Source organism: Panulirus ornatus, chromosome 5 (assembly GCF_036320965.1).
Source record: "Panulirus ornatus isolate Po-2019 chromosome 5, ASM3632096v1, whole genome shotgun sequence".
Lineage (NCBI taxonomy): Eukaryota > Metazoa > Arthropoda > Malacostraca > Decapoda > Palinuridae > Panulirus > Panulirus ornatus.
Window position 1 is genome coordinate 20,052,503 of NC_092228.1, and position 27,034 is coordinate 20,079,536.

Genomic DNA, 27,034 nt, shown 5'->3' on the forward strand with positions numbered 1-27,034 from the left:
GCAATGCACATTTAACGACTTCCATGAATACACAATGAGTCCACGGGGAGGTCCAGTGTTCAAAATCACATTTATTCTTAGAATAGCGACGGTGCTGAATTCCCGCCGCCAAATGGGTGAAAACGCAGATAAGAAAAATTGTCTAGTTTTGACGTCATGAGCACGACTGTACGACCCCTTGAGCACGACTGCACGACCCCTTGAGGACGACTGTACGACCCCTTGAGCACGACTGCACGACCCTAGACTGCGGAAGTATGTCTCGAGCACGGCGTTACGACCCTTGACACGAGATACGACCCTTTAAGCACGACGCTACGTCCTTGATCCCCTTAGTACGACCCTGGGGTCACCTTGCAGTACGACCCTGGAGCACGGTGGTACGACTCGAGCATGGCGGCCGTACGACCCATGGTTAGGTTGACTCTGAAGGATCAGGTGGGAGACCATGTCCATCACGCAGGGGTCGTACCGTCGTTCTGAAGAGGTTACACGACTGAATTTAGCTGAGTTCGAAGCTGTGGAAAATGCTGTGGGCGTGAGGGGTTGGGTGTTGTTAGGTCTGCACACAGTCGGCGTGTTCTGACGCAGCTGTAGTTTGATGTTTTATTATCTGGCGATTTTTCTTTTTTTTTTTCTTTTCTTTGCGTGTCTGGCTAATTCTCTCGTATTATTGCCTCGTGTTTCATGAAGGAAAATGCAGTTGAATTATCAGTAGGAAAGGGAAAATATATAATTAAAGGTTTTTGAACATGTCGGATGTCTTTATAGCTTGGTGTAAGGATATGGACATAATGGAGCCCCGCCTCCATCAGTATTGAACTCCCCCCTTGTATGGCGCGAATAGGTAATTAGGCAGATATACAGACACTTCTTTGTGTGCAATTACTTGTTCATGCATTATTATTATTATTATATGTGTGTGTGAAGAGAGTTGCAATCTCACGTTTGTGTATAGTTCCAACATAAAGATGTCTTCATCCCGTCATCATTGTCATACTCTAAGTCTTATAAAATAATTTCTTGATACGATAATCGTCATACCAGTCTCAAACGAGCAATTCCTATGCTAAAACCAATCTTAAAATTTTCATGTTTTTGGTTCGCTATTTTTCTTGCGTTTTGAATGCTGCGTATCACACAAGACGGCCGGGTGACATAATACGCTACTCCCGAAGCGGACATGTAGGGTAATAATGTAAACTGTAGGAACCAGTTGGTTAATGTACTTTAATACATTAATTGCCAACTGGCCGGGGTAGACAGGGAGCGCCTCTGGCGGTCATGTGTGGTACTGGGAGACGCCAGCCTAACCTAGCCTCCCTCCCGTCTGGTGTGGGCAGGAGTCGCTGCTGGAATACGATGAAAGTTAATTGCTAGACGGGCGAGCGCTTATAAATATTGTCTCGTCCAGTGTGCACCACGGGGATCCTCTCGCACGGTTGGGTAAGTGTAGGGTTGGCTGGGCCTCACTTCACCCCCCTCCTCCTCTCCCCACACACACACACACCCCTTCCCTCTCTCTCTCTCTCTCCATACATCATATCATTATCTTCAACGTGCTCGATCAACCGCAAGCACGCAAAGCTGACAACCCGGCCCAGGACCGAGACAAGTCGCCCTTCCACTCCCTCCCGACGCTTGCCCACCCAGCCAGCCAGCCAGCCAGTCCCTGCAGGAACTTTAGGGTGGAGTTGTGGCCAGCCAGGGCTGTACCCTGGGGTCCCTAGCAGCCAGCCAGCCCGCAGAGGATGCAGACACAGCCCGTGGGTGTTGGTAGGATATGTCCGAACGCACTCCTTAATCCCGCCCGCCCGCCTTGCTAAACACCACAACAGGTCTCGCCGTAGCGCGCCGGCCCCCGCAAGCCTATCATCTCATACGTTTTAGTTGCCAAACCTGCCACTCAGCGCCTTTATCTCTGGCCAGTGATCAGATACGCTATCTTAACGGAGCGCTTAGATCTCTTATCCTTACTTAGCCAGTGGTCAGATGCACTAACTTAGCTCAGAGATTGCGATGTCTTTATTCTAACCCAGCGCTATTATTCATTGCAGTATCTTAACGCATCTGGACTCTTCCTTCGTAACTGTGTACGCTACTGTTGCCTGTGTCTGCATGTTATTACTCTTGGCTTAAAAACCTAACCTGTTGATCTGGTCTCCAAACTCTTAAAACTTCCTACCATAACCAAACCCGTTGACTGGGGGAAGGGAAGGGGGGGGGGGGGGAGGCTCCTAGTTGCTCCCACTTCCCTCACCTCAACTAACCTGTTCATCAGGTCTTCTACACTTATCTTCTTTACCTTAACCAAGTAACAGATTTTCAGAGCGCTCACATCTCTCACTCAGCCAACCGACTCGTTAACTATACTTTGTCCATACTTCGTTTTACCAGACTAACTTAGCTTTCATCTCAGCTACCCTAACTTAGCACTCATCTGAGTTACCCTAACTTAGCACTCATCTGAGTTACCCTAACTTAGCACTCATCTCAGTTACCCGTACTTAGCACTCATCTCAGTTACCCTAACTTAACACCCATCTCAGTTACCCTAACTTAGCACTCATCTCAGTTACCCGTACTTAGCACTCATCTCAGTTACCCTAACTTAGCACTCATCTCAGTTACCCTAACTTAGCACTCATCTCAGTTACCCTAACTTAGCACTCATCTCAGTTACCCTAACTTAGCACTCATCTCAGTTACCCTAACTTAGCACTCACCTCGGTTACCCTTACTTAGCACTCATCTCAGTTACCCTTACTTAGCACTCATCTCAGTTACCCTAACTTAGCACTCATCTCAGTTACCCTAACCTAGCACTCATCTGTTACCCTAACTTAGCACTCATCTCAGTTACCCTTACTTAGCACTCATTTCATTTACCCTAACTTAGCACTCATCTCAGTTACCCTAATTTAGCACTCGTCTCAGTTACCCTAACTTAGCACTCATTTCAGTTACCCTAACTTAGCACTCATCTGAGTTACCCTAACTTAGCATTCATCTCATTTACCCTAACTTAGCACTCATCTCAGTTACCCTAACTTAGCACTCATCTCAGTTACCCTAACTTAGCACTCACCTCAGTTACCCTTACTTAGCACTCATCTCAGTTACCCTTACTTAGCACTCATCTCAGTTACCCTAACCTAGCACTCATCTCAGTTACCCTAACCTAGCACTCATCTCAGTTACCCTAACTTAGCACTCATCTCAATTACCCTTACTTAGCACTCATTTCATTTACCCTAACTTAGCACTCATCTCAGTAACCCTAATTTAGCACTCGTCTCAGTTACCTTAACTTAGCACTCATTTCAGTTACCCTAACTTAGCACTCATCTCAGTTACCCTTACTTAGCACTCATCTCAGTTACCCTAACTTAGCACTCATCTCAGTTACCCTTACTTAGCACTCATCTCAGTTACCCTTACTTAGCACTCATCTCAGTTACCCTAACTTAGCACTCATCTCAGTTACCCTAACTTAGCGCTCATCTGAGTTACCCTAACTTAGCAATCATCTCAGTTACCCTTACTAAGCACTGATCTCAATTACCCTAACTTAGCACTCATTTCAGTTACCCTAACTTAGCCTTCATCTCAATTACCCTTACTTAGCACTCATTTCAGTTACCCTAACTTAGCATTCATCTCATTTATCCTAACTTAGCACTCATTTCAGTTATTCTAACCTAGCACGTATTCATTTGTCTAACTTAGCACATATCTGTTATCCTAACTTAGATATCCCAGTTATCCTAACTTAGCACATATCCCAGTTATCCTAACTTAGCACGTATCCCAATTATCCTAACTTAGCACATATCCCAGTTATCCTAACTTAGCACATATCCCAGGTACCCTAACTTAGCACATATCCCAGTTATCCTTACTTAGCACATATCCCAGTTATCCTTACTTAGCACATATCCCAGTTATCCTAACTTAGCACATATCCCAGTTATCCTAACTTAGCACATATCCCAGTCATCCTAACTTAGCACATATCCCAGTTATCCTAACTTAGCACATATCCCAGTTATCCTTACTTAGCACATATCCCAGTCATCCTAACTTAGCACATATCCCAGTTATCCTTACTTAGCACATATCCCAGTTATCCTAACTTAGCACATATCCCAGTTATCCTAACTTAGCACATATCCCAGTTATCCTTACTTAGCACATATCCCAGTTATCCTAACTTAGCACATATCCCAGTTATCCTTACTTAGCACATATCCCAGTCATCCTAACTTAGCACATATCCCAGTTATCCTTACTTAGCACATATCCCAGTTATCCTTACTTAGCACATATCCCAGTTATCCTAACTTAGCACATATCCCAGTTATCCTTATTAGCACATATCCCAGTCATCCTAACTTAGCACATATCCCAGTTATCCTAACTTAGCACATATCCCAGTTATCCTAACTTAGCACATATCCCAGTTATCCTAACTTAGCACATATCCCAGTTATCCTTACTTAGCACATATCCCAGTTATCCTAACCTAGCACATATATCAGTTATCCTCACCCCTGTCCTCTACCCTAATCTACTTACTCGCTTATCTCCTAACGTAGCACTTTATTCTAGCCAAACTTTCTGCTTAGCGTCTCTCAGTAAGAAGATTCCTGCATTACTAAATATAATTCAATTACTGCGTTTTTAAGCTCGAACTCAGCGGGACGCCATTTGGGTATGATGACCTGACTTTTGACTTGATCTATTCTTTTTATCACAGTTCTGTCTGTCGTCTGTTTGAAAAAAAAAAAAAAGAAAATACAGTGAATATGCCGTTTATTTCTTAGCAAGTCTGTGTTGTTTTGTGTTCAACAGAACAAGTTGATTACTCTCTCTCTCTCTCTCTCTCTCTCTCTCTCTCTCTCTCTCTCTCTCTCTCTCTCTCTCTCTCTTAGCACTCATCTCAGTTACCCTTACTTAGCACTCATCTCAGTTACCCTAACTTAGCACTCATCTCAGTTACCCTAACTTAGCACTCATCTCAGTTACCCTAACTTAGCACTCATCTCAGTTACCCTAACTTAGCACTCATCTCAGTTACCCTAACTTAGCACTCATCTCAGTTACCCTAACTTAGCACTCATCTCAGTTACCCTAACTTAGCACTCATCTGTTACCCTAACGCACTCTCTCTCTCTCTCTCTCTCTCTCTCTCTCTCTCTCTCTCTCTCTCTCTCTCTCTCTCTCTCTCTCTCTCTGGAATTTCTTGGTTCATCGTTGATAAACCATTGAACTCACCTTAGATTCTTATCAATAGGCACTTGCGCTCCTCCGTATGTCATTATAAACGAAGATACACCGAAGTCGCCAAACCCGAATTCTACTTAACAAAAGGCACAGTTGAACCCCTAACCTTCCCTTGTCTCCATAAAGGAGTTATAGCGAAGTCCATAAACCTAAAAGAGTTTGTTATTGAGATAATTGAACCTATTATAATAATGATAATAATAATAATAATAATAATAATAATAATAATAATGATAATGAGAATAATGATAATAATATCATTATTATTATTATTATTATTATTATTATTATTATTATTATTATCATTATCATTATTATTATTATTATTATCATTATTACTATTATTAGTATTATTATATAACATTAAATAGCTTCTTTCGTAGACATGTGGAAGCCACTGTAATGCATTGCTCCTCCTCCCCAAAATAAGTAAATAAGCTTGACTAGGGAGGGAGGACGCTTTTTATTCTTTCTTTTTTTTTTTTAAACATATGGGGAGATGTTTGAGGTACATGGGAAACAGAAGGTAAAGCAAACCATGACCCCTTTCATTACGGCAGCTGTGAGCTAGAGAGACTTTCCAACAGTACACGGCCTTGTTTATATTCCGGACGCAGCTCTCACGGGGGGACTGAAACACCTGGCCACGTTGCTCTCATTTTTAGAAAGCAGGTGGGTGTGTGGACCCAGCTACTGCCCTCCATCACCTGTGTTGTCCCCCCAGACCTCCTTCCATGGTCTAAGTTTCCCCTTAGATCGCCATCATGGCGTGTATGTACGGGAATGATGTATTGGAAGGCTACCTCACCTGTGGATTGCGCTCAGGCGTTCAACTTGAGCCCACTTCGTTTATTGCCTATGACCAACGGGTTATCCGGAAAATACATCTGCTGTGTATCTGCTAAACCTGTTGATGTTCTTGCCGTTGCTAGTTCACCGCAGCTGTTCGCAGCTTTACCGCTAATTTACAGCAGATTCCTCAAAGCGACCAGAATGAAGGCAAGACAAGTAAACATGGATCATAGAGTCGCGGAAATACGAGTTTATGATTATTTGTCCATTTCCTGCCCTAATTTGCTTCCTTACACTTCTTGCTTTTACCTGCTATCAGCAATGCTCGTCGTTGCACAGGTGGATCAACTCGTAAATGAATTGAACAAGGAATAGAAAAAGATGTGTGCAAGATTATTGTGGAAAGTCATATACGCTAAGTATAAGATGCTCCTCAGGCACTTGGACTGTGTGAGAGGACCTAACTCTCACTGGCCAGGCCATCAGACGTAAGGCAAGGGTCGTACAGCTGTGCTGTGAAGCCTTACGTCTCTTCGTCGTACGACACGAGGGATTCTGTGCGAATTGACTAAACTCCCTTCCGTTTATAACCTAAACTAAGTCGCTCCCTCCCCCACGCATACGGACAGAGCTACCAGTTCCCTCGGGCAAAAAAAAAAGCCAACTCTCTCACACATATTAGAGCAGCGATGAACCCTTTAATCGTGTCATCACTGCCCTCCATATCTACTTATTCACGCATGCGCTGTTGCTACCCGTCCCAACCACATAGGCAAGGGAGGCTACTCGGAAACCTCCTATACATCTCTGCTTTTCCTGTCCCATAGAACCATGCAAGCAGAAAATTGCTTTGAAAGTTGCTTTAGAACTCCCTTATCTATATTGTTTTCCATCGAAACGTATGGTTACCAAATGGCGTCCTAGCTTCGTCTCTTCGATGTATATCAACTGACTTAGATTTCTCTCTTGTGTCTCCCCTGATGATGTGATTATTACACGAAAGTGCACTTGGGAACTTATCGTGTTTCATTTGCCCCGTGGAAAATAGCTTTATTGATTGATTTTCCACTATCTGGTCCCAGGAGATTCAGTGGTACAGCCATGTTTATCATGTGTATTCATGGGCACCTCCGTATATACCTCCCACCACCACCCCTGTATATTGAATGGCATTCGTAAACATTTAGTGTGGTGTATAGTCACTAAGACATCATGTATTTGTGTATCGCACTTTTGTTGATGTTGGTTGACCTAATACCTAAATATATTTACTGAAGCACCTGTCTATACTTACAAACACCCATGTATATTTCCTTACACCCACTTATACCACTGACAACTACATGATTGATTTGTAAGTACTGAAACAGTTATGTGTGTACATGAAGACCTACTCACCTGTCTTTACTGACACATCCACCGTAGACTTACCCATACTTATACTCACATCCTCTATTACCCATGCAAACTACCTACTTGTCTTTTTACTCAGGACTTGTCATGATATATATATATATATATATATATATATATATATATATATATATATATATATATATATATATATATTTGTATTTTATTATTTTGCTTTGTCGCTGTCTCCCGCGTTTGCGAGGTAGCGCAAGGAAACAGACGAAAGAAATGGCACAACCCACCCCCATACACAATGTACACACACACATGCCCACACCCGCAAATATACATACCTATACATCTCAATGTACACATATATATATACACACACAGACACATACATATATACCCATGCACACAATTCACACTGCCTGCCCCTATTCATTCCCATCGCCACCTCGCCACACATGGAATACCATCCCCCTCCCCCCCTCATGTGTGCGAGGTAGCACTAGGAAAAGACAACAAAGGCCCCATTCGTTCGCACTCAGTCCCCAGCTGTCACGCAATAATGCCCGAAACCACAGCTCCCTTTCCACATCCAGGTCCCACACAACTTTCCATGGTTTACCCCAGACGCTTCACATGCCCTGATTCAATCCACTGACAGCACGTCAACCCCGGTATACCACATCGATCCAATTCACTCTATTCCTTGCCCGCCTTTCACCCTCCTGCATGTTCAGGCCCCGATCACTCAAAATCTTTTTCACTCCATCTTTCCACCTCCAATTTGGTCTCCCACTTCTCCTCGTTCCCTCCACCTCCGACACATATATCCTCTTGGTCAATCTTTCCTCACTCATTCTCTCCATGTGCCCAAACCATTTCAAAACACCCTCTTCTGCTCTCTCAACCACGCTCTTTTTATTTCCACACATCTCTCTTACCCTTACATTACTTACTCGATCAAACCACCTCACACCACACATTGTCCTCAAACATCTCATTTCCAGCACATCCATCCTCCTTCGCACAACTCTATCCATAGCCCACGCCTCGCAACCATACAACATTGTTGGAACCACTATTCCTTCAAACATACCCATTTTTGCTTTCCGAGATAATGTTCTCGACTTCCACACATTCTTCAAGGCTCCCAGGATTTTCGCCCCCTCCCCCACCCTATGATTCACTTCCGCTTCCATGGTTCCATCCGCTGCCAGATCCACTCCCAGATATCTAAAACACTTCACTTCCTCCAGTTTTTCTCCATTCAAACTTACCTCCCAGTTGACTTGACCCTCAACCCTACTGTACCTAATAACCTTGCTCTTATTCACATTTACTCTTAAATTTCTTCTTTCACACACTTTACCAAACTCAGTCACCAGCTTCTGCAGTTTCTCACATGAATCAGCCACCAGCGCTGTATCATCAGCGAACAACAACTGACTCACTTCCCAAGCTCTCTCATCCACAACAGACTTCATACTTGCCCCTCTTTCCAAAACTCTTGCATTCACCTCCCTAACAACCCCATCCATAAACAAATTAAACAACCATGGAGACATCACACCCCTGCCGCAAACCTATTCACTGAGAACCAATCACTTTCCTCTCTTCCTACATGTACAGATGCCTTACATCCTCGATAAAAACTTTTCACTGCTTCTAACAACTTTCCTCCCACACCATATACTCTTAATACCTTCCACAGAGCATCTCTATCAACTCTATCATATGCCTTCTCCAGATCCATAAATGCTACATACAAATCCATTTGCTTTTCTAAGTATTTCTCACATACATTCTTTAAAGCAAACACCTGATCCACACATCCTCTACCACTTCTGAAACCACACTGCTCTTCCCCAATCCCGATGCTCTGTACATGCTTTCACCCTCTCAATCAATACCCTCCCATATAATTTACCAGGAATACTCAACAAACGTATACCTCTGTAATTTGAGCACTCACTCTTATCCCCTTTGCCTTTGTACAATGGCACTATACACGCATTCCGCCAATCCTCAGGCACCTCACCATGAGTCATACATACATGAAATAACCTTACCAACCAGTCCACAATACAGTCACCCCCTTTTTTGATAAATTCCACTGCAATACCATCCAAACCTGCTGCCTTGCCGGCTTTCATCTTCCGCAAAGCTTTTATATATATATATATATATATATATATATATATATATATATATATATATATATATATATATATATATATATATATATATATATATATATATATATCTTTCATACTATTCGCCATTTCCCGGATTAGCAAGGTAGCGTTAAGAACAGAGGAGGGGAATATCCTCACTGGCCCCCTTCTCTGTTCCTTCTTTTGGAAAATTAAAAAAAACGAGAGGGGAGGATTTCCAGGATATATATATATATATATATATATATATATATATATATATATATATATATATATATGCTCTGTGGAAGGTATTAAGAATATATGCTGTGGGAGGCAAGTTGTTAGAAGCAGTGAAAAGTTTTTATCGAGGATGTAAGGCATGTGTACGTGTAGGAAGAGAGGAAAGTGATTGGTTCTCAGTGAATGTAGGTTTGCGGCAGGGGTGTGTGATGTCTCCATGGTTGTTTAATTTGTTTATGGATGGGGTGGTTAGGGAGGTGAATGCAAGAGTTTTGGAAAGAGGGGCAAGTATGAAGTCTGTTGGGGATGAGAGAGCATGGGAAGTGAGTCAGTTGTTGTTCGCTGATGATACAGCGCTGGTGGCTGATTCATGTGAGAAACTGCAGAAGCTGGTGACTGAGTTTGGTAAAGTGTGTGAAAGAAGAAAGTTAAGAGTAAATGTGAATAAGAGCAAGGTTATTAGGTACAGTAGGGTTGAGGGTCAAGTCAATTGGGAGGTGAGTTTGAATGGAGAAAAACTGGAGGAAGTGAAGTGTTTTAGATATCTGGGAGTGGATCTGGCAGCGGATGGAACCATGGAAGCGGAAGTGGATCATAGGGTAGGGGAGGGGGCGAAAATTCTGGGAGCCTTGAAGAATGTGTGGAAGTCGAGAACATTATCTCGGAAAGCAAAAATGGGTATGTTTGAAGGAATAGTGGTTCCAACAATGTTGTATGGTTGCGAGGCGTGGGCTATGGATAGAGTTGTGCGAAGGAGGATGGATGTGCTGGAAATGAGATGTTTGAGGACAATGTGTGGTGTGAGGTGGTTTGATCGAGTAAGTAATGTAAGGGTAAGAGAGATGTGTGGAAATAAAAAGAGCGTGGTTGAGAGAGCAGAAGAGGGTGTTTTGAAATGGTTCGGGCACATGGAGAGAATGAGTGAGGAAAGATTGACCAAGAGGATATATGTGTCGGAGGTGGAGGGAACGAGGAGAAGAGGGAGACCAAATTGGAGGTGGAAAGATGGGGTGAAAAGATTTTGTGTGATCGGGGCCTGAACATGCAGGAGGGTGAAAGGAGGGCAAAGAATAGAGTGAATTGGAGCGATGTGGTATACCGGGGTTGACGTGCTGTCAGTGGATTGAATCAAGGCATGTGAAGCGTCTGGGGTAAACCATGGAAAGCTGTGTAGGTATGTATATTTGCGTGTGTGGACGTATGTATATACATGTGTATGGGGGTGGGTTGGGCCATTTCTTTCGTCTGTTTCCTTGCGCTACCTCGCAAACGCGGGAGACAGCGACAAAGCAAAAAAAATATATATATATATGTATATATATATATATATATATATATATATATATATATATATATATATATATATATATATATATAGTCTTTGTGACAGTGTGTGTGTGTGTGTGTGTGTGTGTGTGTGTTGCAGTAATGACAATCGCACGCAAGACCAGCAGACTTAAGAGAGGTTTCTTTGGAAATGGGTCGAATCCGTTCGTAGGCAAGGCTTGGGAGGGTGATCTATACCCCAGGGTAACACATTGGTCTGACACTCGACTTATCTCATGATATTTATCTTCACCCCCACTGAAGCACGGCGCTACGACTCCATTATAGTCCGTACCGTCGCCAAGGGCCGTACCGTCTTAGTCAAGAGGTCAAGCATTGTACACCATCACCAACGTGGAATCGAGATCAGCAACAGACGCTGTCGGGGTACGCGCTCTGCCTCCTCCTCCTCCTCTGCTGACACTAATTTCAAACCAGTTTGCAAGACACTTTTAGAAATGAACCAGTCAGTGGCTACGCATCCGACGTGGAGCGTCCATAACGCTCAGCCTGACGTTCTCCCTAGTACAGTCGTGGATGATTTGGCTTTGTCGTCCATGGACGCTTCGAAGGCCTTGAGGTGCCGGCAAGGTAGCGTTCGAACGTTAGCCGAAAAAAAAAGAAAAGACACATCGCCTCTAAATCAGACGATACTGTTTCCGCCCAGCCGCTTTATTACTTTCTCTTATATATATATATATATATATATATATATATATATATATATATATATATATATATATATATATATATATATATATATATCTGGTTATTGTATTTAAAGATTAGTTTTTAATCTTACGTGATGAGGTAAATAAAAGTTCAGACTAGAACCGTCAACATAGCCTAGGAAATGAAGATTATGTGGTTCGTCCACCCCCCAGCTGCTCTGTGGTGAGGCTATGGATAATAATGGTTCCCATCTGACCCCTTGCTGCACCACCTAAGGTAATACAACCAACCATGGTGTTGCACCAGCCAAGCAAGGTACCGTACCAACAAAGGTATTGCACCAGCCAACGTACTGCTCCAAGTATCGGGCCAACCCAAATACTTGACCTACCAAGATACTAGGTCATGCAAAGTACTGGACTAACAATCGTACTAACACAGCACAAATACTGGACTAACACAGGTATTGCACCAATCATAATGCAGTACCAACCATGGTATTGGACTAATCATAATGCAGTACCAACCATGGTATTGGACCAATCATAATGCAGTACCAACTATGGTATTGGACCAGTCATAATGCAGTACCAACCATGGTATTGGGCCAGTCATAATGCAGTACCAACCATGGTATTGGACCAGTCATAATGCAGTACCAACCATGGTATTGGACTAATCATAATGCAGTACCAACCATGGTATTGCACCAATCATAATGCAGTACCAACTATGGTATTGGACCAGTCATAATGCAGTACCAACCATGGTATTGGGCCAGTCATAATGCAGTACCAACTATGGTATTGGACCAGTCATAATGCAGTACCAACCATGGTATTGGACCAGTCATAATGCAGTACCAACCATGGTATTGGACCAGTCATAATGCAGTACCAACCATGGTATTGGACCAGTCATAATGCAGTACCAACTATGGTATTGGACCAGTCATAATGCAGTACCAACCATGGTATTGGGCCAGTCATAATGCAGTACCAACCATGGTATTGGACCAGTCATAATGCAGTACCAACCATGGTATTGGACCAGTCATAATGCAGTACCAACTATGGTATTGGACCAGTCATAATGCAGTACCAACCATGGTATTGGACCAGTCATAATGCAGTACCAACCATGGTATTGGGGGCCAAGTCATAATGCAGTACCAACCATGGTATTGACCAAGTCATAATGCTAGTACCAACCAGGGTATTGGACCAGTCATAAGGCAAGTACCAACCATGGTATTGGACCAGTCATAACGCATACCAGACGCTACCAGAGACCAATCATAATGCAGTACCAACCATGGTATTGGACCAGATCATAATGCAAGTACCAACCATGGTACTTGGGACCAAGTCATAATGCAGTACCAACCATGGTATTAGACCAAGTCATAATGCAGTACCAACCCATGGTATTGGACCAGTCCGATAATGCAGTACCAACCATGGTATTGGACCCAATCATAATGCAGAACCAACCATGGTATTGGACCAATCATAATGCAAGTACCAACCATGGTATTGGCCAGTCATAATGCAGTACCAACCATGTATTGGACCAATCATAATGCAGGTACCAACCATGGTATTGGGACCAGTCATAATGCAGTACCACCATGGTATTGGACCAGTCATAATGCAGTACCAACCATGGTATTGGACCCAATCATAATGCAGAACCAACCATGGTATTGGACCAGTCATAATGCAGTACCAACCATGGTATTGGACCAGTCATAATGCAGTACCAACCATGGTATTGGACCAATCATAATGCAGAACCAACCATGGTATTGGACCAGTCATAATGCAGTACCAACCATGGTATTGGACCAGTCATAATGCAGTACCAACCATGGTATTGGACCAGTCATAATGCAGTACCAACCATGGTATTGCACCAATCATAATGCAGAACCAACCATGGTATTGGACCAATCATAATGCAGAACCAACCATGGTATTGGACCAGTCATAATGCAGTACCAACCATGGTATTGGACCAGTCATAATGCAGTACCAACCATGGTATTGGACCAGTCATAATGCAGTACCAACCATGGTATTGGACCAGTCATAATGCAGTACCAACCATGGTATTGGGCCAGTCATAATGCAGTACCAACCATGGTATTGGACCAGTCATAATGCAGTACCAACCATGGTACTGGGCCAGTCATAATACAGTACAAACCATGGTATAAGCCTAACCAAAGTACTGGACCAACCATGGTACGAAACCAACCAAGGTACTGGACCAATCAAGGAATTGGACTAACCAAGTAACTGGACCAACCAAAGAACTGAACCAGCCAAGACACTAGACCAACCAAGGCATTGAACCAACTGAGGCACTGGACCAACCAAGGCTCTGGTCCGGCTAAAGTTACTGTACCAACCAAGGTACTGGATCAACCAATATTGGACCGGCCAAAGCACTGGACCAACCAAATGATGATAATAATGATAATGACGATAGTAGTATGACGCTCGTGTCATCGACTTCAGCGAGCAAGGCAGCTGGCCACCCTCCCTACCTTACGTAACAACGCTATCACGTTCACCCCTTGACCACAACGGTACGACCCTTGACCACAACAGTGCGACCCTTGACCACAACGGTACGACCCTTGACCACGACGGTACGACCCTTGACCACAACAGTGCGACCCTTGACCACAACGGTACGACCCTTGACCACAACGGTACGACCCTTGACAACGACGGTGCGACCCTTGACCACGACGGTACGACCCTTGACCACAACGGTGCGACCCTTGACCACAACGGTGCGACCCTTGACCATGACGGTACGACCCTTGACCACAACGGTGCGACCCTTGACCACGACGGTACGACCCTTGACCACAACGGTACGACCCTTGACCACGACGGTACGACCCTTGCCACAACGGTACGACCCTTGACCACAACGGTACGACCCTTGACCACAACAGTGCGACCCTTGACCACAACGGTACGACCCTTGACCACGACGGTACGACCCTTGACCACAACAGTGCGACCCTTGACCACAACGGTACGACCCTTGACCACAACGGTACGACCCTTGACAACGACGGTGCGACCCTTGACCACGACGGTACGACCCTTGACCACAACGGTGCGACCCTTGACCACAACGGTGCGACCCTTGACCATGACGGTACGACCCTTGACCACAACGGTGCGACCCTTGACCACGACGGTACGACCCTTGACCACAACGGTACGACCCTTGACCACGACGGTACGACCCTTGCCACAACGGTACGACCCTTGACCACAACGGTACGACCCTTGACCACGACGGTACGACCCTTGACCACAACGGTACGACCCTTGACCACAATGGTACGACCCTTGACCACGACGGTACGACCCTTGCCACAACGGTACGACCCTTGACCACAACGGTACGACCCTTGACCACGACGGTGCGACCCTTGACCACGACGGTACGACCCTTGCCACAACGGTACGACCCTTGACCACAACGCTACGACCCTTGACCACGACGGTACGACCCTTGCCACAACGGTACGACCCTTGACCACAATGGTACGACCCTTGACCACGACGGTGCGACCCTTGACCACGACGGTGCGACCCTTGACCACAACGGTACGACCCTTGACCACAACGGTACGACCCTTGACCACAACGGTACGACCCTTGACCACGACGGTACGACCCTTGACCACAACGGTACGACCCTTGACCACAACGGTACGACCCTTGACCACAATGGTACGACCCTTGACCACGACGGTGCGACCCTTGACCACGACGGTACGACCATTGAGTAAGGTGGCTTGGCCCTCAGGGTTGACCTTAGGGGCCGACCATCATCCGTAAGGGGTTTATGGAACATACTGAATAAGAAATTTCGAGAGAAAATGGGCTATTGGAGAGAGAGAGACCATATCAAAGAAAACTGGTGTGATGAGGGGTGGGTATATCAAGGTGTTGGATCCCATACACATGGAAATATCAGACGTAAGGGATGTGATTATGCCCTTATTAGAAGTACGACTCAAACATGGATTTTAACACGATATATGATGTAAAGACGACTTATAGATGTGTTTTGAAAAAGAATAGTTGACCTTTCTAATATTCAATAAGTTTACAGAATGTCTAGAATTAGAATGTGATACTATTAATCTGTAATGCTGTTATATTAACAAAATGGATTAATGAAGTTAGACTTTGGATATATATATATATATATATATATATATATATATATATATATATATATATATATATATATATATATATATATACAGGTGTAGGTATGTATATTTGCGTGTGTGGACGTATGTATATACATGTGTATGGGGGGGGGTTGGGCCATTTCTTTCGTCTGTTTCCTTGCGCTACCTCGCAAACGTGGGAGACAGCGACAAAGTATAATAAAAAAAATAGAATATAATAATATATATATATATATATATTATTATATATATATATATATTATATATATTCAAAAAAGATATATATATATATATATATATATATATATATATATATATATATATATATATATATATATATCTTTTTTGAATTGAATTTGAATTTAGACCTTAGCGTCAAGTTCAAGGGATCAGCCTACCCCAGAGCATGAGAAGTGAGTACAGCAGCACCCACGTAGGAATTCCCCACCTACTCACAGCAACACTCAAGTGGAAACCCCCCATCCATGCACAACACCCAGGTGGGGACCCTCAACCACCTATAACAACACCCAGGTAGAGCCCCACCCACGTATAGGAACACCCGCCCACATACTGTAACATCTAGTTAAGAATACCCACCTGTGTACAGCAACACCCTAGTGGGGGAACCCTCACCCACCTACTGCAACACCCACTCGCCACGTACAGCAGTACAACAAGAGCCACGTAGACCCACCACCCACGCACACCAAGAGCCAGTTAGATCCATCGCCCACGTACAGTAAAAGCCAGATCGACCCGCCCCTTCGTACAGCAAGAGCCAGTTAGAGCCGCCACCCACGTACAGCGAGGGCCAGTTAGATCCATTTTTCATGTCAGAGCCACTTCCCACGTACAGCAATAGCCCATTAGATCCACTTCCCACGTACAGCAATAGCCCATTAGATCCACTTTCCACGTACAGCAAGAGCCCGTTAGATCTACTTCCCACGTACAGTAAGATCCAGTTAGATCCACCACCCACGTACAGAGAGCCAGGTGGGGACCCCCACTGAAGTAGGAAGCGTGATGCCGAGTGTGAGGTAAGGGTAGGTAAGTAAGTAGGTGGGTGGGTGGGTGAGGGAGGCGGTTCAGTGACCCATGTCAGTAGAAGCAAGTTGTGGCAGCAGCCTTGGACCTCCAGGGAACACGACCCCCGTGAGGTAGTAAGCTCCTCTCACCACCCAGCTACTGGAATACGCCCCCTCCTGCCCTTGCTCCCCCCCCCCTGTCGTCCATTACCACAACTGAAGGCGTCACGATCATTGTCGAGCGTTGCCTGGTCCAGCAGGCAAGACGTGGAGGGTGTGCCGCGGCAGGAGGAGGTTTGGTCCCACACGCCCCGCCATATAAGCCACAGTACAGACCCAGCTTACTTTTTCCCATGTAAAAACGACTCTTAAAATATCGCTGAGTGCCACGGGTAGACTCGCCCGGGCGATATTAATGCCCCACACGCCCACCTCCTGCCCCTCGGCCACCCCTAGGCAAGATGGTTACAAGCAGTCTGATACACAAACAATATCGCACACACACCCGCTCCTTGTGAGCCTGCTGGGCGGACGTTGAACCTGCTCCCGCTGCCTGGCCAAGCTGGGGACTCAGTCACTCTAGTGGGTAATGCCTGCACGAGAGAGAGAGAGAAAGAGACAGAGAGTCAGTAAGGGGGAACTCAAGTTATGGATACAAAATAACTTGGCAAAGCTGAAGGTGTGTGTGTGTGTGTGATCACCAGCTCAAAATGTCTCTTGTGGGACACTGGACACAACCTGAGCGTAGAGCATTGAGCGCACAAGGGATTCTAAAGCGCTATGAACGTGTTGAAGGCTTCCTTGTGGGATGTGTAATCGTCTGACCCACTCACTGCTACCTAGGAAGGCTGAACATATTTATTAATAGCTACAAGAAAGGAACAGAAATTCCGGTAGATCTTTTATGTTGATCATCGTAAGTAAAGACGTCCAGCATTCACTTGATATCTAAAGCTCTTCAAAAGAAAGGGCCCTTCGTAGCATTCAGAGAAAATAAGAGCCAGAAATAATATAGTTACATAAGTGAAGCGGTATTTAAATAGTCGATTTTAAGTATACATATTTTTTTTTCTTCGCCTGTGACTGCAGACCCGCACACAACCAGCAATATTTTTCATGATATTTTAGAATACCACGGTCAGCACGATGATTTTAATCTTGACACAAACTTTACAAAGGCAATTGAATGCTAATAAGTGTCAGGAGGATAAGTGGAGGAGATAAAGTCGATTCACAACGTTTGTGGGTTTTAAACCTCTTTATGGACGATATAGGAAGATACGAAACCATTAGCGTCATTATGGGTTTGGGATCATGATGACATCATCATGGAATATAGGCCACTCCATTGATTATATAACTGTATGTTATCCCAGCTAATAACTAGGTTAAGAAACAGAAACTTTCCTCTTTTGAATAATTGTACATCTGCCCAATATGTCAGTGGAAGGTGATAATAAGATGATATTTGCCTTTGATTATCCATCCGACCGTAGCAGAAATAAGGCTAGGATGATTGGAGTGGCGAGGGGGTAGTGTACCTCCATGAGAGGTGAGCCACATGCTAACCCGACGAAGAATAATACTAATGTGAGCACCTCCACCGGGCGGCCACAGGAGAGTTTGGTAGGTAAGGGGGGGAGGTGGTGGAGGAGGACAGCAAGAAAGGTGGGTGCGGCGGCAAGAGGGGGGCTTGTTGTGGAGTATCGGCGGCATAACCTCACGCCCAGCCCTGCGCCCTGCCTTGCATTCTCCTGGAGGTAGCAGTTTTTGTACAGCCTAGCACGGCGGCCAACCCGGCTTCTCGCAGCAACAAAACCTCACCATGGTTACAGTTTTGGTCCTCACATCGTATTGCAAGACCGATATTTTGTGATTTCATGAACACTGAGACTAATTCCTCGTATGGGTATGTTTGTATCATAGAACTGATTAGTTTTACAGTAATATTCAGCAAAGAAAATACTGCGTTTGCTTAATTTTAGAATTAAATTAGGAGGATGCTTTCACCGTGTTACTTCTGCGCCACCCTGTGTGAAGGCTTCTAGGCCAGGCTGTATGTCTGCCATATCATGCAGTGGCTAACGAAAGCACCTCCCTATTTTATCTCTCGTTTACGTAATGACTGTGTCAAGGTTTTCTATTAATTTCCATCAAAATCCGTTTGTTCTTATGAGTCAATAATGTTTCTTAAGGAGATACATACAACGACAGTAATTAAGATATTGCACAAAACGTTAGGGAGTGCCGGCCATATGGCAACACCCACTAGGCCAAGCTAACGGGGAAGATCTTGCAAAAACTAGCTATCCTGGCAGTCTGATTCGTGTTTTTCTAAATATTTTTTGACCCTCTATAATACAACCAAGTTTTGACATCCCTTAGGGTTAGTAACAAAATTTGCTTTCTGTTTTGACTTAGAAGTGCTTAGGCCTAAAGATATTTGAGCATTCGTGTCTGCCAGTGATCATATGGTGGGGTTGAGTTGAGCGCAAGAAGTGAGAATCAACTTCTGGACAAGCTTTTGCCGGTTGAAGAACGTCTGTGCTTTTTTAAGTACCTAATTTATATGCAAGGTCCGTACGTGCTGCTTTCGTTGGTCCCCCCTTCTATAGAAATCAGTTGGCTGGAAAATTTGTCATTATATAAATATTATGAAATAGGGGTGTGAAGAGGAATATATAGGGTGCTAATTAATTATTCATGGGCACACGCAAGTTGATACCTACGACTTCTCATGCCCGCATTACGCTTTCCATGCTACAACGACGTATATAGCATGACGCGACACCCATAAATACTTTCGCACTTTACAGTTGAACGATAAATCAAATACAAAACAATCATATAATATAACACGAAATACCCACCTTAGTACTGAGAAACATAAAGAACCGCCAAGATAATATTATTCGGTTTTGGATGGCGCACTCCTAGGATAGAACCATCGACTCAGTCGTGGGGGCTGGAGGAGAGAAGCTGCGAAGAACACGGCGAAAAGGAGCACGAAGCTTGCGTAAGTTTCGTGCGTTTGTTCCTACAGTTCGTCATGTTGGTCATAACCATATGTCAAACGATCAATGAGAAAGTATATAGCATCGCTTGATCAGTGAATTGTGAATTTAGAAATGTGGCATTGGCCTAAAATGAGCATTTGAAAGTGGAATTGGGAATGTTTTGGGTTTGTCCGCCATCTTGGGCGTTTGAAGGAGCGGTGGCGGGCTGCGCGTCTTGCATGTCAAAAGGGCGGCGCCGACCCCCGCGACGAGTGCCACGCTGGGCATCTGCTGTAGGGTATCATGCCCTTTGCTGTCGTCGGTAAGACTACCCTGAAAATTAATCTGGACAAACTCTGTGATAAAGACTGTGGAAACTCTGGAAGTGTTATGCAATGGTTGGTGACTTATTTTGGTATTTGTGGTGTTGAGCGTTCTCCCCTGGGTCATCTTGGCTCCCGTGTGGCCCATTAGATGCCCAGGGTGACTCATCCTAGTGACGACGTGGAGGATGACACTCACATAGTGTGCTCGGTAATGGCAGTTTTCCCGTAATATTAGTGGATCACAGTGATTGTTCCAACACCAACCTGGGGGAGACGAAGTGTTGATACATATATGTTAGCCACTGAAAGTGCCAGCCGTGCATCGTGTCAGTGTTGGCAACTATAAACTTTGGATTGTTCGATGAGAACTGAATAATTTACGAAACTCATTTTGAATTGTTGACCGACGAAGTCCATTATATTTTGCTGGAATGATAGGGTTACCCTAAACTGATACTTATTTGAGTTTGTGCAAGAGTTGCATGTAAGACAAGTTTTTTTTTTCACAAACTGTTTTCTTTGTAGGGTTGTGGTTGTTGGCCTTTGGTTGTGCTTTGGCATAGGTTGCCAAGCCTGTTTAGGTAGGCTTGGTGGAAGTTTTTATGACTGTCGTTGGAAGGTGGCAATGTCAGTTGTCGGTGAGGAGTGAGTGAACACTTTTAACCCCAGAGATAAAAATTGCATCCTAACCTTAAAGTCTGAAAATTTAGAAAGTTAATAATACTTACGTAAATGTTGAATTATGCATGAATTGTAAAGCTTTGTTATGGCTATTTAGCTATTACCTTCCGTTTTATTAGTAATGATGTACTGAAGGTTGGCGGGAGTGATATTGTATTTTGCTCTCGGACCTTCTGTCTCTTTAGACATATGGTAGTTTCAGTCATTTGCTAGATAATGAAAAATAGATCATTAGGATAGCTGAGCTGGGTAAAGTTGTTAGAATATATTCTGAGTTGGTCAAGCTTTGATGTAATTCATTAAGTGATTCCTTGTGGATTCATCAGGGAAGATTGTTTACCCTGTCACGTCAGAAAGAATCATGTTTTACTTGAGGTTAATGTTCTGAATAATGTGAAATTGGTTTGAACGTAATGGTACGTACTGCAGTTGATTTTATATCTTGTCATTTACCAGTTTTAAGTACCCTGTAGATCTGATGACGTGAAGACAGTTTCTTGTGAATATATAACGTACTGTAGAGTTGTGGAAAACTTGCTGGTGTGCTGAAAGATCACACATATGGTGTGCATTTTGGTAGTACTTTTGTGCTAATGACAATAATTAGAGCTTGCAGTTTACCTTATACAATTTCAAACCTGTATGTAAACTTTGAAGTGCTGCAATCTTTATCTTATGATATTCATCCAGTGTTCAAGCCTCATTAAATGAACTTGATAAGAAGGTAAAAAAAATATTTCAAAAGTATTACTGAAAAGTTGATTTTTTTTTTTATTTATATAGTGTATTGTAAGAGGCTTATAGGTAGGTTAAAATTTCAAAAAGGCATTGTCATTCATGTTCTTTACTTTTTCATTGATTTGATTTCATGTGGTATCTAATGTTTTTAGTGTGCCAGCTGTCATTAGGTTTTGAATTCCCAGAAATTCAGTTTTTACCAAATGGAAGAAAAATATCAGTGCCTACTTGGCTTACGTGTATAGGTAAATTAGGATTGTTGCAGGTACTCTTAATCTTGTACTTGATGTTTGTCGGATTTCCCACCATTTTCTCATAACTTAGTATTTAGTTGCCTTTTGTCAGTGGAGTCAGATATGTGGGTAATGCATTTTGAAGAAAAGGTAACTGGCATTTATGATTTTTCACTTCTCTGCAGGGAATTGGTTTTCAGTCATACTAACATGAAATTTTGTTTCTTGCTTGTATTATCAGGTTACATTAGGCCTTTTTTTTTTTTTTTTCCAGATATTGGTATGATTTTTTTACTTGCTTTGATTACTTACAACATTTCGGGAGAGGTAGACATAGAATACCAGTCTTGTTTGAAAATCCCATTTGTCATTTTATGGCCATAGGCTTCAACTTTTGATAGTGTACATTTATGATAAAGTTGTTGATACTGACAGCACATGAAGCAGTGTTTTATGGCTGCTTAAAGGAATTGTAACATTGATTTGTGTTAAGGAATGAGATGGCCTTTATGCAAGTTACATTTTGATTAAAATGGCAGCAGTTACTGTAGTATTGTAAATGCTTGTAGGCTTTGCTTTTTGATGACAGAAATATAGTTTTTACATTATATGTCTGCTGCTAGAATTGTAAATGTTTATGGTAATTCTTTTGATGTCATATGCATTGAACTTGATTTTTCACCACAAACCTAAACATCAAATTTGAGGTGTAAACTTAGTAACTTAGTTTTTTGGAACCAATTACTGCTTCTGACTTGAAGCATCATCATGATTCCTAACATAACACACATGTTGTAAGCTGTTTCAAAGAAAAAATATTGGTTTCATAAAGTTGTATGGCTAACATAACGGTAGGTTCTTTCATGCCATGTTGTATTAACACTTAAATAATTATGTGGCCTGGCTTGTTTATACGATCACAAAAAAATAGCAGTCATAGTATGGCATGGCAATATGATTTTTCTGTTCGCGAATTATTGGTTTCCTTGGCATAATTTTAGTCGTGAACTTTTCTTGACTTTTGAAAGTTTAGGACAGTTTGGCATCAAAATACAGACCAGATTTTGGGTATCACTACTGTTTTGTTTATCCAACAAAATTTTTATTAGGTTTGGTTTGCCTTAGATTATATTTTGATGATTTTAATGTCTTCTGAACAGTTCAGACCATTTTTATCGCAAACCACTACTTTTTTTTTTATTTCCACCCAAAAGCAGTGGATGTTCAAAAAGGTGATTTTTCTCAGAAATTGCTTTGGCATCTCTGGTCCCTGCTAATATGAAAGGTCGGTTTTCAAAGTTAGAAATATAGTGTGCATTTCTTAATAAACCATTTTTCAAGGTTACTTAAAACATTTTGTTGGGAGCTCATGATGTGAGTGACTCATGTTCACACATTTTTTAAGCTATTATGACCTGTTGCATGTGTTGATGTGGCTGCATTGTTGCTATAGATGCAGCTGGCATGAAGCATTACTTAATTAGAGGAACTTGAGAAACTTACTGGATGAATATCTTCAAAACATGCTTGGCTTGCATGGTTTTAAAGGATGAAAAGGTCTTGAGTTCTGTGGCTGCAAACAGTCTTATCCTGGATCAGAGGAGCAAGGGTAACTTGGTGGCACACTAAGCTGTGCATAAAGTCATGCCTCTGATGGTAAAAGTGAAGGTATTAAAGGTTTGATGAGAAATTTTGGGTTGAATAAAAGCTGTTTTCAGTTTGTTTTCCTTGCTGTCTGTGGCCTTACAACCATAGATAAATCTGTTAGCAGTGCAAAGGTGCCAAAAATTTTTTATACTGCAGCCACGCTAATTAACAGTCCAGTTAATTTCATATATTCATCTATATTTTAGCCCTTCAGGGTGTCATCCAAGAGACCAAGTTGTGCAGATGGTGCTAGTGCTAATAAGCATGAATCATTATCTATGCTTGAAAAGGTGTTTACTGAAAAAGATTAGATAAAAGAACTTCCGTAAGGACTTTCTGTGAGGTAGGATCATCAATTGTGTATGTCTTGGGGTCAGTTTATGCTTCCTGGCATTTTCTGTGGTCCGGCAGTGGCCAGGCCCAAGGTTGCAGGATTAAAGAGATACAACCTTTCAGCCTTTTGTATAATCCCTGCGAGAGTGCTGGTGATGTTTAGATATTTTATAGTTGGTTTGTGTTTTTAGAATAAGTACCTCATTATTAAGGATGTATTTTAGTATCATGAGTTGCTTTGAACCTTAAAATTTGAATAGTTCTGTTTTCCCTTAGTATGAAATAGTAGGTAGTAGTTGCCAGGTAGCCACTTACCAGGGAGGTTAATTACCAGTACTACCTGCCAGGGTATTATGAGGGTTAGTGAGCCAGCACTTCAGTGGTTGTCAAGTTGCACACTCCTGACCTAGGTAACTGTCTTTTGCCTTACCCATACATATACTGATGGCATTCTGTCCACATAACGCTTGACAACACTCAACTTGCATGACTTTTTCTTCGTAACTAGTTTTCCTTAGGTGAGCACTATATGAAAGCTTGCTTTTTGTCAAATGATCAGAGCATTAGATAGAGTAATTGGAAGGAACATTAGGCAAGAGCATTGAATAGAAAAAAAAGAAAGTAGTTATAAGTAAGAACAATAGGTGGGAGTATTGCGTAGTAGTAATAGGTTGGAACATTAGGTAAACACATTAGGTAGAAGTATTCGGAAGGAGCCTTTGGAAATGCTGTACTAGAGTTGCTCTATGCCAGTGGCCTGTTTAGAGTGAGGCACTGTAAGGGCAAAAAGCAGCACCAAAGTTCACCTGCTGTGGCTATTCCCTTGAGGAAGTTCACGGAGACAGCATGTGTCAGAGATATAGATAGATGAAAGTCTCATTTATTGGTAATGGAGTTAATGTCGTTATCTGAAATAATGTTCACCTAAGGCCTCATATAGTCTTGCTGTTGTAAGCATTCATTTCATTAAAGATTACATTTAATTTACCTGTTCATCCAAAATTTATTTCAGCAGATGTCGATTCATATGGCTGAATTTGTAGCTACTTTATAATTTGATTCTCCATTGCATATGTATTTTATGTTTTTTATAGGCTCATGGTCTGTGTCCCATGGCACTACCATCATGACCAGTCACTGGGCACTATCAACATGGCTTGTTTCTCTTGCTAGTGTCATCATGACACAACTCTTTGGTACCACCATCATGATGTCTCTTGGGAGTGTAGTCATCGGCTCTCTCTCTCTTAATATTACCATTATAATCCAGTTTTGTGACAGTAAAATCGTGAATCGTTTCCTCAGGTACAAGCATTATGGTCTGTATGTATTGGTGCTACCATCTTAAGCTGTATATGATGGTACTACCATTAAGATCTGTTTCTTGGCTCTGCAGTCGTGATCTGTCTCTTGTGACAGTAACACCATGACCTGAATTTGTACTGGCACTTGAAACAGTCTGTTTCTTGGCAATTCCATCATGACTTGTCTCCTGGTTCTACCATCATGGTCTGTGTTGTACCACCATCAGTACTTGTTTGGTGATACTATACTTTGATGTCTGTCTCTATTAACACCACCATCATGATGTGTGTCTAGTGCACAGCCACCTTTGTCCATTCTGTCACCTTTATCTGTGGGCTATGCCATAATGGTATCTTGCCTTGTACTACCGTCTTTTTCATTCATTGCACTACCATCCTTGTTTTTACTTTACACAACCATCATGACTCATTTGTCTCCTGGCATCACTATCGTACTTTGTCTTTTAGCATTGACATCACGACCTGTTTCTCTTGACATCACTATCATACTTTGTCTTTTGACATTGACTTCACAACCTGTTTCTCCTGGCATCACTATCATAGTTTGTCTTTTGCCATTGACATCACGACCTGTCTCTCCTGAGACTACATAGCCTGTACTTGTTTAGCACTTCCATCGTACCTTGTCCATCATACCTTGTTTCCGGATGCTACCATCATGACCAGTCTTCTGGCTCTACCAACATGGCATTTCTGTCTCTTGGCACTACCATACATTTTGTTTCCTGACATACCATCATGACTTGGGTTTGCTGGTACTTGTGTTTGCCTGGCATTATTATTGAGACCTGTGTCAGCTGATACTGCCATCGTGTATGTCTGGTTCAACCATCATGATCATTTTTGTGGTAATACCATCATGAAGTGTGTTAGCTGGTACTGCCATCATGGCCTGTGTCTGGCTCAATCAATGTGATCTGTTTCTGGCACTTTCATCATGATCTTTAACTACCACCATATTCTTGCTGACTCTTGGGGCAGGCAAAAGGCTGTCTTTCTCTTGGCTCTTAACATCAAGACCTCTCACTCGGCACTACCATCATAACTTGTTGCATGGCACTGACATTATGATCAGCATTCCGCTTGACAGTACCACGGTAAATTTTCTATCTCATGGTACGACCGTCATGACCTGTCCCTTGGCACTACCTTCATGACCTGCTAATGGCACCACCATTATGGCCCGTTGTTTGGCATTTCCATCATGGTCATTCTTTTGGCATTACCATCATTAGGGTGTATTTGTCTCTTGACAAAACCATCATGGTCGGCAGGTTTCCTGCACGACGACGGTGAATTGTCTGTCTCATCTCCATATCTAATATATCTCATGGCATTACCATTATGGCTTGCCTTTTCCACCACCATCATCATAGTCTGTCCTTGGTACTGCCATCCTGGTTTGTGTCCTTGGTACTGCCATCCTGGTTTGTGTCTGCTGGCACTACTATCATGACCCTTTTGCTGTCCCTGTTGCTGCCTCGTTGGGGGGAATGCTATTTCGTGTGTGGTGGGGTTGCGACGGGAATGGATAAAGGCAGCAAGTATGGATATGTATATGTGTATATATGTATACATCTGTGTATGTATATATATGTATACATTGAAATGTCTATGTACGTACATGTACATGTGTGGGCATTTATATATGTGTGT

At 42.9% G+C, this 27,034-nt stretch overlaps 1 protein-coding gene across 15 annotated transcripts in view; it reads left to right on the top strand.

Annotated features, from left to right (window-relative positions):
• LOC139748619 (uncharacterized) overlaps window positions 1-27,034 on the top strand; it is a 448,759-nt gene that overhangs the window by 127,585 nt on the left and 294,140 nt on the right. For 3 of the 15 annotated variants that reach the window (XR_011712784.1, XM_071661790.1, XM_071661792.1), the window contains exon 1: window positions 20,273-20,417. The exons of 3 other annotated variants lie outside the window; for them this stretch is intronic. Coding sequence is in view for 6 of the 12 variants with exons in the window: in XM_071661790.1 (XP_071517891.1) it covers window positions 20,399-20,417 (19 nt within the window). In the remaining 6 variants the exon portion in view is untranslated. Of the gene's footprint in view, window positions 1-18,989; window positions 19,009-20,001; window positions 20,116-20,268; window positions 20,418-20,509; window positions 20,630-27,034 lie in introns of those variants that run through there. 9 more of the 15 variants (XM_071661780.1, XM_071661778.1, XM_071661779.1 and 6 more) reach the window with 8 other exon arrangements.